At 33.5% G+C, this 14,600-nt stretch overlaps 1 protein-coding gene and 1 long non-coding RNA gene across 2 annotated transcripts; one reads left to right on the top strand and one right to left on the bottom strand.

The window, feature by feature from the left end:
- Nucleotides 1-2,538: 2,538 nt before the first annotated feature.
- On the bottom strand, nt 2,539-7,545 carry LOC143073571 (GPI-N-acetylgalactosamine transferase PGAP4-like). Its single transcript, XM_076249207.1, has 2 exons — nt 7,324-7,545; nt 2,539-4,295 (listed from the first exon to the last, which is right to left on the bottom strand). The coding sequence occupies exons 1-2, from the start codon at nt 7,337-7,339 to the stop codon at nt 3,118-3,120; spliced, it is 1,194 nt and encodes a 397-aa protein (XP_076105322.1). The 5' UTR covers nt 7,340-7,545; the 3' UTR covers nt 2,539-3,117.
- Nucleotides 6,894-12,559, top strand: LOC143073572 (uncharacterized). The gene is made up of 2 exons (XR_012977533.1): nt 6,894-7,413; nt 11,753-12,559. It is a non-coding gene; the product is annotated as an uncharacterized LOC143073572 (long non-coding RNA).
- The last annotated feature ends 2,041 nt before the right edge of the window (nt 12,560-14,600 follow it).

The raw sequence follows: 14,600 nt of genomic DNA, 5'->3' as shown, positions 1-14,600 counted from the left end.
GCTAGAATCATTTATAAAGTAATACTAAAGGAAGATACAGTTTAAATTAAGTGTCTTTAAAATCGTATATTTGTGTTGACGTTTTGTCCTCATGACGTGTGATTAAATATTTGATTGATTTTTTGGTGTCAACGCAACTTTCAACTTTGTTGGCGGCTAGTTTTTTATTGCTGGATGAAGCTACCACTTAAGCTGTTAAACTGACAATCCAATGAAATGGAGAATGGAAAAGGGGAATTCACGACAGTATCTGTCACATGCAGGATTCGAACTCACAACCCACGTATTGACAGGCTAGTGATACAGTAGTAGAACTACTCAGACAGTTCGGTCCTGGGTGCTAAGACCACTGAATAGAGACATAAGGGATTACGACTGTCCATTAGTAACTTTTCTAAATAATAATCACATCCTTAATTAAAACTCTTTTCATACATGTATATGAGACTTTGTGAATTCTGCAGCACAAAGGGTGACGACTTGGAAATAGAACCATGGTCACTTAGGTCCTTATCCAACTTGCAGTAAAACCGTCGTATTGATGCCTAGTGTAAAGAGACCACCGCAGCAACCACCGGAACAGCTCTTTGGTGGATCAAGCGTGCCTGTTGCAATGAAAATATGCTTATCCCCATGAAATGTTCCTTCGTTTTCCAATGGCAGTCTTATTTCCCCAACCTCAGTCGCAGACAGGTTCTGTTGTATTTGTTGTTAATTTTTTTGGAAAGATGAGTTCAATAAAGTCACACAATTTTGAATTATTTAGTAACAAGACATCATTTGAATCTGTAAATGATAAGGGAACTTGAAGTTAAAGGATAATGATATCTTGTCATTATTCAGTCATGAGAAGCTCATACTATAGATTCATTTTTATTTTTTCGGAACACTAATTTTCGTGTATTGCATGGGTATCGGTTAAATATATACAAAAAAAGTATATGATGTTTGTCTCATATGATTCAAGGAGCAAATCGGCGGGAAAGAAGAGACGCTCAGTTTTTTTCCAATAGGAATTTTGCTTGTATGCTGACACACAAAATACATGTATGATTCCCCTTTCTTAAAGCAGGATACATTAATGAACAAATCGGAAAGATAGTTTATTCCCGTACAATTTTATGTTATATAGTTTAGATAAAATAAAAGTCAAAATCAAATTCGAATTATTTTATCTCCTCACGAATATATTTAGCAACATATGAGAGCCTAAGATGTGTAAAGAGAGATAACTACCGACAATATCGATATGTTTTTTACTTCAAAAAAATTGTTTTTCTTGAACACATTTAATGTTACAAAATATAAACAATCTTCGTTTACAAAATTAGATTCGAATTGATTGGTTTGAGTTCTTGGCAATCGAATTTCTGATTGATATTTTTTTAATTGTTTTTTATTCAAAGCTTATCAACACACACTGACTTTGCAGATTTTTTGTAGGTTCTAACTGCACAGTTTTGGCAGTTAGATCCCAATTATTGTCACATTAACCTATTAGTCTGTTTGGGTCGCCCTCCCAATTTTGTCACCATAACATAACTATAAGCAACAATTACTGTAATACAAAATGGATGTTTAGTTAGCTATAAAACCAGGTTTGGCAAACTATTTTTTTCGGAAAATGCCTGTACTAAGTCAGATGAATGTTTGTTGTTTTTTACCACCTTGTTCCATTGTTTGATACCGTTTGATATTGTAAGTTTTTATGGACTTCCTCTTTTGAATTTGCCTCGGAGTTCAGTATTTTTGTTATACCCTTTCCCGCCCGAATAAAGTTGACATATAGACACTTTTGAAGTAGATCAAGACATAATTGCATACACAACCTAATTTAAATAGTATTACCAAAATGGAGCTTACTAAATATAAGCAGTACTCTTCGTGCCGATCTGAGGAGTTTCAAATGTTCGTTTACCGTTTGTAATTATGTTGTGTTGTAACACCATTGTCCCATGTTTAGGCCTTGAAGTGTGTCGTAGTATTGCCTGCTTTCTCTTACTTATGTTTATTGCATCTTTTAATATTTTTTCATCTTTTTATAGATCTAAGATCATCTGAGTGTTGTCATTTTTTACTTTTGCTGAAATTCATTTATGTAATAATAATCAATATAATACACGTTCTCAAGCGTAATATATTACTCTGTGTAGCAATGGTTGATCCCCCTATCTGGACGGATAACGAGAAATTCGAGCAGTCTGTACTATAAGAGAAAAGTGTTAATAGTTACCGAGTCCGAACCTTTCCTCAAGTTTGTCGTTAGAAACACAATATGTTGTCAATAACACCGAGCTTGCACTCAAACAACATTATCAAATTTGAAATGGATGGTTTCAGTGGTGGATCCATAAATTTTCATAAGAGGGGGCCCGGTCCAGTCATGTGTCAGCAATAATTCGAAGTGAAGTATTTAATGTAAAATGTGCCAATGTTAAATGTACGAAAATCTACTGAGAATCATTTTCCACCTAATTTTCAATAGCTTTTTTTCCTCCAGAGACCCCGGTGAAAAATCAATTCAAGAATAACTCTGAATATAAATATTTAAAATTTATTGAACTACGAGGCCTGTACTCGATGCCGTCGTGTGGATATCCCTTGAGTATTGTAAGTTAAACTTACAACCTAACAAAACGTTTCCCGTTCTTCTTCGAGGAGCATTTTTTATTATTTTACCCGCATCATTTTCTTATACTGAACAACTACCAACCTGCACCCAACAAATCAAATGGATTTCGTCAAATATTTCAATTCGGATGTAAATGCATACAGATCAGCTTCTCCAACTAGCATTTTATTTTCAATTTCGGAAAATGCTGGTTCTTTTCTTGTGTGTCCTTTTGTTATATTAATTATTTGGATTTATCTAACTAATATGTTGGCATACCCCTTATTTTTTTATTTGAATACTACTCGATGTCGTTATTCTTATCCCAGACTGATATTTTTAGCATATACTCGTATTCGTCTTTGGGTTGCTCAAACTCAAATATTTTTCAATAATTTGGACCATGAAGGTAGCAATCGTGTGTCTGTATGTCGGATGGCCCAAACGAAGATATAACCTTATTGAACACGATATCCTTCCTTTTATCGCACGAACAAGAATCTTTATTACACTATAAATGGATTTAAAATATTGTCTCGCAAAGAAGAATACATTCCTATGTGTTGAAACAGATTTGGTTGCACCATTAATGCTGTCAATTTGTTCTCTTTACGAAAAGTGTCGATGGCAGTGTCTTTACCAAATTTGGAATAACATTTTATGCTTTTTAAATAGTCGACTATTTGCCGCATACCATGCCGTGTATATAAATTAGCTGGTGTACAACAAGATGGCGCAGGAGTCACTTGATAAAAATATTTTGATATTCGCCGCATTTCTATGAGGTTCTGTCTGCCGATAGCTAGAAAAACTAATATAAAATAAATTATAGATGCCGTCCACAAAACACTCTGATTAATATTGTTTGTAGGGCGTAGTTTTTGATAAAGTGATACAAATAAGGCAGCCATCATTATACTGATTCCTATTAGTTCTGGTATCCTCTCAAGTTCAAAACTAATATAGCCCAGAAGTCGATCTGGATGATAGAACTTCACGTATGTTGCATTCATCATATGTTTTTGTTTTGTCAGCAAGTAGTCAAGAACTGTAAACAAATCGTTATGGGGAAGGGCGTCATCTTCCACAAGAAAAACATAAGAAACATTCTGTCGTAGAGTTTGTTCACCACAATAAACATAATCTTCTTTTTCTTTTTCAAGGGTCAAGGTTATGGTTCTCCGCTGGGTCCTTGAAGTGTTTGGAAATCGATTGAACGTTGGTATTGTTCTAGATAGTTTTAATGCTTCGTTGAAGGTAGATGGCTCTTCGTCAACGTTGCAAATAAATAACTTATAAGTTAGCTGTAATTTTGATGAATTCTGCAATTGTTCCAAAAAATAAGCAACAACCTGAGATAAATATCTAGGTTCATATGCATCAAACGAGTGACGATTTCTTGAAACGGAAATTATTGAAATGCCAACATCGATTTTCACTCCCGGTTCTAATATATTTTTTCTTTGTAACTTTTTGATAAATTCATCAGAAAATTTTAATCTTTCATTATTTTCTTCTGTCAAAATCCTTCTACCTTCGGGTTTACTTTGTCTCAAGATCAGTGAATAGAAAGAAAAGCGCAGTCTGTAGCAAAAGACGGGCAACACTATCAGAAATGTGAGTAAGGTTAAAAATATCCAGTGTGTTAGAAAACGCTTGTCCTCAAAATTAAAATATCTTCTAGCTGAAATAGATAAATTATATTCTATGTTATGTTATACAAATAATACATTGTTTGTTCATTAATCTGATTTAAAGAATACCGTAGAACTTGATTTGAACATATTTTAATTTCTGGATCAAACTTTTTGAAGATTATTCTTAAAAAATAATAAGTCAATTTTACCGAGTTTCGAGTTGATTGGACTTCAACTTCATCAAAAACTACCCTGACCCAGTGACCAAAAACTTACACCAAATACTTTTACCAGAAGCGGGACAGACAGATGGACGAATGAACGAACGGACGCACAGACTGGAAAACATAATGTCCATAGGTAGGACATAACAAACCATTTTTTATTATTTTTAAAGTTTTTTTCTCTGAATGTTGGTGTAATATTTGCCTCTTTATGTAAACCAGTCACCAGACAACTCTTGTGGAGTTTAGTACTAAAAGTATTTAAAGAAAACATTTAATTTAGCTAACAATAACACTAACAATACTAACTAATTATATAAACAGTGCCAGATGCGCTTTAAAATATGGCACTGGATGTTAAACAGTAGTTTATCAACCAATTCATATACCAAGTATATGAATGTTTCGGACTCTCGTTAAAAAATTCGATTAAGTTAATATGCTGATGAGATAAGCGGCGAATGGTGTAGCATTTCGATTATTTGGGAAAATTTGTAAGATTCAATCAAAGATGAGCAAACCATTTTCACTATGATTAAATCAAAATTCGGTGATAAGCGCTGTTCTCAGGGACAGCAGTACAACAATGATGCGTGCATGTAACCAACCTAGCAGGAAAAGTAACCATAAAAGAGGGACGAAAGATACCAGAGGGACAGTCAAACTCATAGATAGAAAATAAACTGACAACGCCATGGCTAAAAATGAAAAGGACAAACAATAGTACACATAACACAACATAGAAAACTAAAGAATAAACAACACGAACCAAAAACTAGGGGTAATCTCAAGTGCTCCTGAAGGGTAAGCAGATCCTGCTCCACATGTGGCACCCGTCGTGTTGCGTATGAGATAACAAATCCAGTAAATAGTCTAATTCGGTAGGTCACATTCATGAAAGGGAAGAGGATTGTAGTTACGACGTAAGTAACATATCCGATATCATTTGTGAAACGGTTTTGCCATAACGGTCAACCAACTCATGAATGCGCCCGTTAAAGTTAGAGTTGAGAAAAAGATCGGGCAACTCAGTTTACAAGTACCTATGATATCCACGCATCATATGATCTATTTTATCTTACGCAACCTTAGATATGAATATTTACATATATTTTATCATATATAAGTCACGGTCTTTATGTCATTACACCTAGATTATTAATCTTTGTTTATCAAATAAACAGTTAATATCGTTATATAGTACAATTACATTTTAAAAATTTCAAATTCAGTTGATAATTCAAAGTCAAACTTGGTAATATAAGTACTGCGAGGAGACACCAAGGTTCCACCGCGACACGTTTAATTTCACATAAATACGACTTGTAGATAATGAAAAATCGAAATCTAAAATTACTTTAATATTAAGTAATGAAAAGGGGAGAGGGTAGAACGTTTATCGGGACTGGGTTCGGATGTTTTTAAGCTCGGGATTTCGGGATTGACCCTTTTGGGTTCCGGGAATTCTTTTTTTCGAATTTCGGGATGTCGGGATTTTAATTTATTTAAATTCGGGACTTCGGGAGTTCGTGTTTCTAAGCCCAGGATTTAGGGATCCGGACGCCTCCTACCCTCCCCCTCAGTAACGATCACTGACGCTAGTGATTATAGTCCTGAGTAATTTTGTTGTGACACCTACACTTGTATTTGTTAAAAATAATATTTGGATATAACGTTTACTAAATAAAGTCATTTCGAACTTAAATTTTTAAAAAGTTGAATATGTCTAATGACCTATAAATTGTAGATATTACGTTATAGATGGGGTGTTAAAAATTAAGTGCATGCAAGACTTAGACTATGCCTGCATTGGTTCAAGAATTTCGATAACATAAAATTGAAGGAACTCGTTTCATATTACTTTCGCAACCCATGTGTAATGAGATGTATTGTAATTGTCTGAAATATAGAAATACATATATCTTATTTAGATAGATTGAATAAAATAACAAGAATACCGAACACCAAGGAAAAGTCTAGACTTAAAGTCCCTTTAAAGAAAATGGCAAAATCAAAAGCTGAAACACGTGAAATGAATTATTTAATCATTTAAACTTTTAACTTATGTTTGAAAGTAACATCTTTATCATCGCAATTTGAACACATAAACTTAATTATGCACACATAATCTACAATATTCATAAAAAACGATAATACTAATAAAATTATTTTTTAAACGAAGGTAACTCATTTAACTATTTATATTCCATGTTCATCTTCTGTGCGGCCTTTAAAATTATTATTACAAATATATTTCCGGTTAAAATCGGATGATCTTGAGGAAACGGATATGTTTACAGTATATTTTTAATGACTCAAATTATACACTTAAGGCATAGCGGATGTACATGTATGGGTTTATAAACATGATAAAGATAAGGTTTTGTGTATTTCAAATCATTATGATTTATAATACCTTGTTTACGAACATGCGGATTCAAATTTCAAGACCGTCCCTTCCTTAGACCGTTACTTCGATCAACCGTGAAAAAAATACATTAAAACCATCACAATAAAGATTTTACTGTCATCATAATAAGACAGACAATAAGACAAATATCATGATGATGTGGGATTAGTTTATATTGTGTTCGCTTGTCACAGGCGCTTGTCTCGGAATTTTTTTCCCTATATACCTTAATATAACACATATTAATTAGGTATATAGGAAATTTTTTCCTGAGACAAGTGCCTGTGTCGCTTGTTTATACAAATGTATCAATATTCATAATGAAAAAAAGGAACAATACTGCCACAAGTAGTCACACAATTCTTATTTAATATATACGTTCGCTTCGTTATTATCATAAAAGTAAAACCTTAAGGATCCCCAGACATAATCTAAAATTACCTGCACCATACTTCATCCTGATGTTTATGTACTGTGTATTACGTGTGCAGCTCAGGTGTGAACACTTTTGTTGATTATGCCAATATGGAGGTAAGTGACATATGTCTTACGAATAAACGACTATATGTGTGGTAGTTTTAATCTTCTGACGGATAAAAATATCTAAATATATCTGATCATTAAAGCGGAAATACATTTTAGCATCTAACAGAGTTTGCGCATTCAATCATTACGAGGTACCCTAAAGGTTGCAGTCTTGTAATTGACTGCTCCATAGGCTTACATGTTAAACAGCTGATCTTTAAAATTAAAAAAAATTAAAAAATGCTACATAGAAAAAAAATTTCATGTTCATATCATGTATGTACTAATGTGAAATTGTGATTTAATCGAAAAAAAGGGTGTCTTGCCACGAAGAATAAAAAGTTACGTAACCCTGAAGTCAAAACATTTTTTTTTTCTACTTTCTGTTTGCTGTTTTTACTAGGCCGCACCACTTCCAGTAAACATGATATCCTTCCACCTTCCTGGATTGATATCCCCCAAAAGATGCAAGATTTTTTTTTAGTCTATATTTATGTTTTAATTCAGCATAAACCTAGAATCAAACAGAACAAATTGGGTCCAGAAAAAAATTCAGAAAAAAATGCTCTATTTTGTTTCCCTCCATGTTTTGACTTGTAATACAAGACTGGTACCTAAAGGAATTATCATATGTATTTGTATCTCGCAAGGTTTCTGAAATTTTTCTGGTCTAGATAAATTATAAAGTTTGGAAAACACTGTGCCGAATTGTGTTCCAGTGTATTTGTATTTTAAACAAAAACCATTATCATTGTTTTCATTAATTATAATAAACTTTTATGAGTTTCGAATATAAATTAAAATAGGGGACACGATTTATTAACTAATGTTATTTAAGAATTGAATGCTTCTTTTTGTAAGTTTATTGGGGTGTAAAAGCGTTGACCGAATTACATTTTGTATGAAGCGCGGAAGCTATGATCATGAAAACACGAATTTTATATATTTTATTATTTAATTCACCTGTGCATTTTATTGTTGGAGCACGTGTAATCATGAGTGAAAAGTTGTATTGAGCAATGCAACTGCTTACGGAATAACACGTGATGTGCAGTTAGCCAATCAGAATAAAATATTATAATGAAACATACATCTAATGTAATTATTGCGATATGATATGGAAAATAACAAAAATACTTTAATGAAATAATTAGAAATAAATAATTGTATTTTAACAGAATATTTACTAAAAAAAACATGAACAAAAACAAAAACTAGAAAAAAGGGGGCATTACCCGCGCCTAGCTGTGACATAATGGTATGTTATAGCAGGAACATATGTTGTTATGTATACTTTTCGCAGGTTATAGCACTCACGTCTTAAATCATAAACAATAGACTAAATATATGCAGGTTGTAGGTTATACACAGGATTACTTAATGTATTGTGTTTAAGCAGAGACATATAATACAATATGTCTCTGATCGAACTGATAAGGTTATATTCAATTCAATTCAATTCATAAGACGAAGCGATCATTATACATTTTTTCAGCTTGATATCGATATTGCGCATGATATATGTTTTGCTTCATTTTATTGATGTGCAGGACAATGTTTTACTGTCAGTAGGGATGCAGAAGGTTAGATTCTCCCCCTTTTTTTCGATGTTTATGTTTTTTTAGTTAATCGCCGCAATTTGTATGTATACAATTTAAATTATTCCTGTCCTTAGCCATACATCTATATGTTTATATCGTGTCCTCTATTATACAAAAAGAGAGGAACATCACGTATATTTATATTTAAGAATAAAACAAGAAATATTCAGCAAAACTAAAATGACAATATTATTACATAAGATCAGATGGATAGAGTAACACACAAAATAAGTGAAAAAAATAAGTAATAATACATTTTAACCAACGGAAAAAGAGAGCGTCGTGTGTTTGCCCTCAAGGGCATTTGAGACAACACCTAAGAGCTGAGTCAGATAGCAATCGACCTTGTGCAAATGAATATGTCTAAATCTATTTGGGTTGAAAAAATCTTTATGCAAATTTGTATTCATTTGAAAATTGAGTTATAATAGAACCATACAAAACAAACCAAAAAGTCATCTTTAATTTGTTATTTGAATGTTCCAAAATTAATTAAAGCCTTAACACATGGACATGTATATACGAGCACATACATACTGTCGATTTCTATCCAACAGTTCCTTCAAGTCTTGTCGGTCTACTAAACAAGTACTGATAATATTGTATTTCTCTGTCCAACAGTTCCTTCAAGTCTTGTCGGTCTACTAAACAAGTACTCATAATATTGTATTTCAGCTAGTTAGTTGGGTTATTCCGGTTGATAAAGAATCATATGGCAATACTCTTCTTATCGCATGAATTCAGTCGCATTCCTTTATTGCTCGCTTTATTTATCTAAGAATGGAACGGTTTCTTCGTGTTTTGAAATTTTCAAAAATTCCCGCCATTTAATTTAAAACTTCAATATATCATGCGTCAACAGTATGTAGTATCGGTCAATATAATATTACATACTGTTGAGCTTCCTGGTTTGAAACACGTTAATTTTATTATTGAAATACATTTACTTGTCTTACAGTTACTTGTAAGCACTTTCCTGTATGATTCTTAATCATTCTTATGTACATTTGATTTAACTGCTTCTGGTGTAGTACTGCAAATACGACAGTATGTGCTAAACAATGACCCGTGGCTGGAAAAATCATAAATGAAACAAGTGGGTCTAACTAAAAATCACAATTTTTTTTGTCTAACCTTGAGTGACATAGTCAAACAGCAATAATTCTGATTTCAGGTCAGTTTAAGGGGAAGTGAGTGATAATATTTGGTATACAGTTGTAAAACGCGTCTTTGAATTGATGCTAGCCCTGCCCCCCTCACGAACATCACTATTGAGAAGGGGTCGAACATCACTACTGAGAAGGGTACGAACATCACTATTGAGAAAACTATATTTTCTAAATGTGAAACTGAAAATGGAAATGGGGAATGTGTCAACGAGAAAACAACCTGACTAAAGAGCAGACAACAGTCGAAGGCTATCAATGGGTCTTCAATGCAGGGAGAAACTCCCGCAACCGGAGGCGTGCTTCAGCTGGTCCCTAAACAAAAATGTATACTTGTTCATTGATAATGGACGTCATACTAAACTCCGAAATATACACAAGAAACTAAAATTAAAAATCACACAAGACTAACAAAGGCAACAGGCTCCTGACTTGGGACAGGGGGAACAATGCGGCGGGGATAAACATGCTTTTGGAGATCTCAACCCTCCCCTATACTGCTAGCCAATGTAGAAAAAACATTCACACAACAATACACGCACAGTAAAAGTCAGTTCATAAGAAGTTCGAGTTCAGAAGGGCGCTTGAGGGCAAACACACACTCTCTTTTCCCGTTGGTTAAAATGTATTATTACTTCTTTTTTTTCACTTTTTCGAAGTTCGATGTCAGAATAGGTAACAAAAGAAACTAAACAAAATGACAATGATACATAAATTAACAAAGGACTACTAGCCGGTAGTAATTGACATGCCAGTTCCAGACTTCATGCAAATAATCTGATTGGAAAATTATGTCTCCATCATATGAATATCGAGTACATTCTCTCCCGTTAGGGGTTTAGTATTTTTAATACTATCATAAAATATAGAAGAACATAACCCGTATATCATGCCAACAACTGGTATTAGAATAAATGTGTTTATTTCTCATGCACATACCTTTTACGCATGATAAGTGAATCAATATTAAAGCCAAAATATGCAATCTTTGATGACAACAGTATCGTAACTAGATCCCTACTTAATAATTCTGTTTAAAGGTTTTGTTAGCTTTTGAGGTGACTGTCGACATTTTTGTGCTTGGTTAAACATATTACCATAAAAAATTGGATGTGAAATACCTGAACGTATGAGATGGCTGCATGTTGAATTATATTTACGAATGATGTCCTTGTACCGTGCAAATATTGTGTAGTGCGCGGAATTTAATAATGGAATAAATTTCAAATGACATGTTATAGTTTGAGGTAAATATATTTCAACTCTTTAAAACCAAAATTAATGTCAGATAGTAACTTTTACACTTTTCTTATAGCATAGAATCGATCATTTTGTATCTGCAACTACTAGATAGTTCATAACAAACATTTCTTCTATTACATCCACATAAGGCAACATTTACTTTTCTCACTTTTTAAAACAACTTGGGTGTCTTGACATTTTGCAAACATATACTTTTTTTTGGTTATTTTTGTTAGCTTGTTTCTTTCTCTTTTGGCTATTGTTAATACCTGATTATACGTTTGTATACCCATACTTTCAAAAATAATCTGCAAATATTCATGTTATTTATTTCAGTAAAATAGACCATGGCAACATCCAGTACATTTATATGCGGTGTGTGTGATTCCCAGCATATCACCAAGGATGCAGACCACTGGTGTCCCGAATGTGAAGAAGGACTTTGTACTAACTGTCTTATATATCATAATTCGTCTAAGCTTTCACGAGAACATGGCATTATCTCCATTGAAAATCATAAACAGTTACCACAGTACATTAAAAGTATACGTCAGCACTGTCCAGACCATGATAGAAAATACCAACACTATTGTCCAAGTCACGAAGTCCCATGTTGTCCATTCTGTATGACAACAAGCCATAGTGAATGTAAGGGTTTGCAAGTATTAGAGGAGGTCGTGAAGACATCGGAATGAACCAGTCAGTATGAGGACATGAAACAGAGTTTAACAGATATATAAAATAACATCGAAAGAATAAAGATGGACCGCGGAGGAAATCTTAACAGTATTCGGGAACATCGAAACAAATTCCATTGTGAAATCACACAGATCCGCCAACAAATAAATGAACACTTTGATAAACTTGAGAAACAAGTTATTGAAAATTTGAAATCAACTAAAGATAAAGCTAAATGTCAGATTGAAATGTTATTAAGCAAACTTTCCAACAGCGGTAAAAAAGTGGAAGATTTAGAGAATACTGTATCAGCAATGACGAAATCTGCCTCAGATCTACAAAGATTTCTTGGGACTTCAAGTGCAATCAATCTTTCAATCACTACTTATGATATTTTTGTGTCTGTTTTTAGGTTTGCATATCAGTAGTCAAAGTAAATTAGACAATAAAAATAGTCATATTGTTCCTGTTCTGAGTTGTGATTTTTGGGATACGATTGCTTTCAAGCAATCTGTAGACTTATACCAATGGCCCAGAGCATTGACCTCACGTCAAACGTTTTATTCTAAACATAAGGAACATCTCAGATTCTTATGATTGTCTTTCTTTAAAAGGTAAAAACAAACAAAGCTTTAAGGGATTGAACTTAAACAACTTGACTATAATGTTCTTTTATAATCTTCATGTTTGATATTTCTCTTGACTTATATGCGTGTTTTTAACAACACGGAAAGTCAGAATTAAGCAGTATTTATATTTAGTGTTTTTATAAATTTAGAAACACGTCAGAGGGAATTTCCCAGTTTTGATAAAAATGCGAGAGTTCTCTGAATTCAGATTAATCTATTTCTGTCATATGAGAACTGAAGTGGCGTTTCTCTTATATGTCACCGTTATGAAACTGGTATTTGAAAATGTACTTCCATAAAGAATTAGAGAACCATCTAGGTCAACATTTAATATACGTTCTTGCTCTAGGGTTTGTTTAGGTAATTATGCGCTTGCGTATAGTTTTCTTGGCTTCAAGGGGTATTAGATTGAATGGTTGCCCCGGATTCCCACCTCAATTGATTGATTTAAAACTCATGGTATCGTTTCTATGTTTGTCTGCTACCGAGGGTTATTGTTGTTTCATAATTTTAAATCATATGCATCATTTAAATTAAAATAAATTTAGCCCACATCGCAACACCCCTTACGGCAAAATGAAGTCTTCCATATTATCGTTTCGAGTTGTCTCCCTTCCAGAAAGATTTTTTGTAAATTCTGAAAACAAAACATGTCGAGAAAAACTAACTCGTTCTGTCGATAAACAAAATCGTGTTATATTAAATACGATCGCAATTTTAACCGAGGAATGTGTACGGAAAGGAGTCATGACCACTGACCCAAAGGAAATTAAATATTTTTAAAAGAGTTAGGAATGGGGTTCCTCCTAGAATCATCGTAGGTAAATAGGTCACGATACGAAGTAAAATACCTTCTCTCACTCTGAGTCTCTGCTGTGACTGTTGTGGAAAGTAATCTTGGAATTGATAGTACAAAAATAAAACACAATGAGTACATTGTTCATGCGGGGATTGGCTATTTTGTAACTTCAGATTACGTACATTTTACATGTGCAGTGGAATTAGTTTTGAAAATAATATTATCCAGCTACATGTATACATGTGTCAATAAAAACAATAGCAATCGTATCCCTCAGAGCAATCTGCTCTTTGATTTTATATAGAATTAGAAGGTAAGTCTAAATAAGTGATTATTTAAGAGGGTGGGTCGGAGGGGTCCTGATCCCGAAATCCCCGGCTTAAAAACATGAAATCTTGAGGTCCCGAATTTAAAAAATATCAAAACCTGACATCCCAAAATTTAAAGAAAGCGATACCTGGCCCGTGAAAGTGTCAATCCCGAAATCACGAACTTAAAAACACTCGATCCAGACGTCCCGAAAAAGGTCCTGCCCCTCTCATTTAACTTGCCTTTGAAAAGATGACTCAACTTTAAAATTTCCCTCTAATTTGCTCCCCTTGAACTTTATTTTGTCCCTTCCCCGTCATTTTCCTCTGCATTTGTTTAAAAGTCATATATACTCTTTAGTCCATTTACAGTAACAGCTGTTTTGTGATTTTGATTCGGTTTCCATGTATTGCAGGTTTTCGGTCATGTTTTCATAAACATTGTATTACTATTTGTCTGACGGGATATCACCCAGGTTCCTGTAAAATTTTGACTTCACAATACAAAATAACTGATGTCACAATAGAAACGGGATTGTTGTATGACATCAATAGTTAAAGTGGGACAGATTATGTGGTCAGCCGACAATAGTAAGTGATATTAGTTAACTTGAATTTAAGGGTCATTTGCAGTTCCAATAATGCATTGGACATACACAAAATGCAAGCTTTTTCTGTTGGTCAAGTGACAATTTTTATACAACAGCAAATAAAATTTGCGTCGTATAATGGTATGATGCTGTCGTCGTCTCTTCGTCTGAAGACACATT

The sequence above is a fragment of the Mytilus galloprovincialis genome, chromosome 4 (genome assembly GCF_965363235.1).
Source record: "Mytilus galloprovincialis chromosome 4, xbMytGall1.hap1.1, whole genome shotgun sequence".
Classification (NCBI taxonomy): domain Eukaryota; kingdom Metazoa; phylum Mollusca; class Bivalvia; order Mytilida; family Mytilidae; genus Mytilus; species Mytilus galloprovincialis.
The sequence above is the reverse complement of the archived record's forward strand: the minus strand, read 5'-3'. Positions and strand labels throughout refer to the sequence as shown.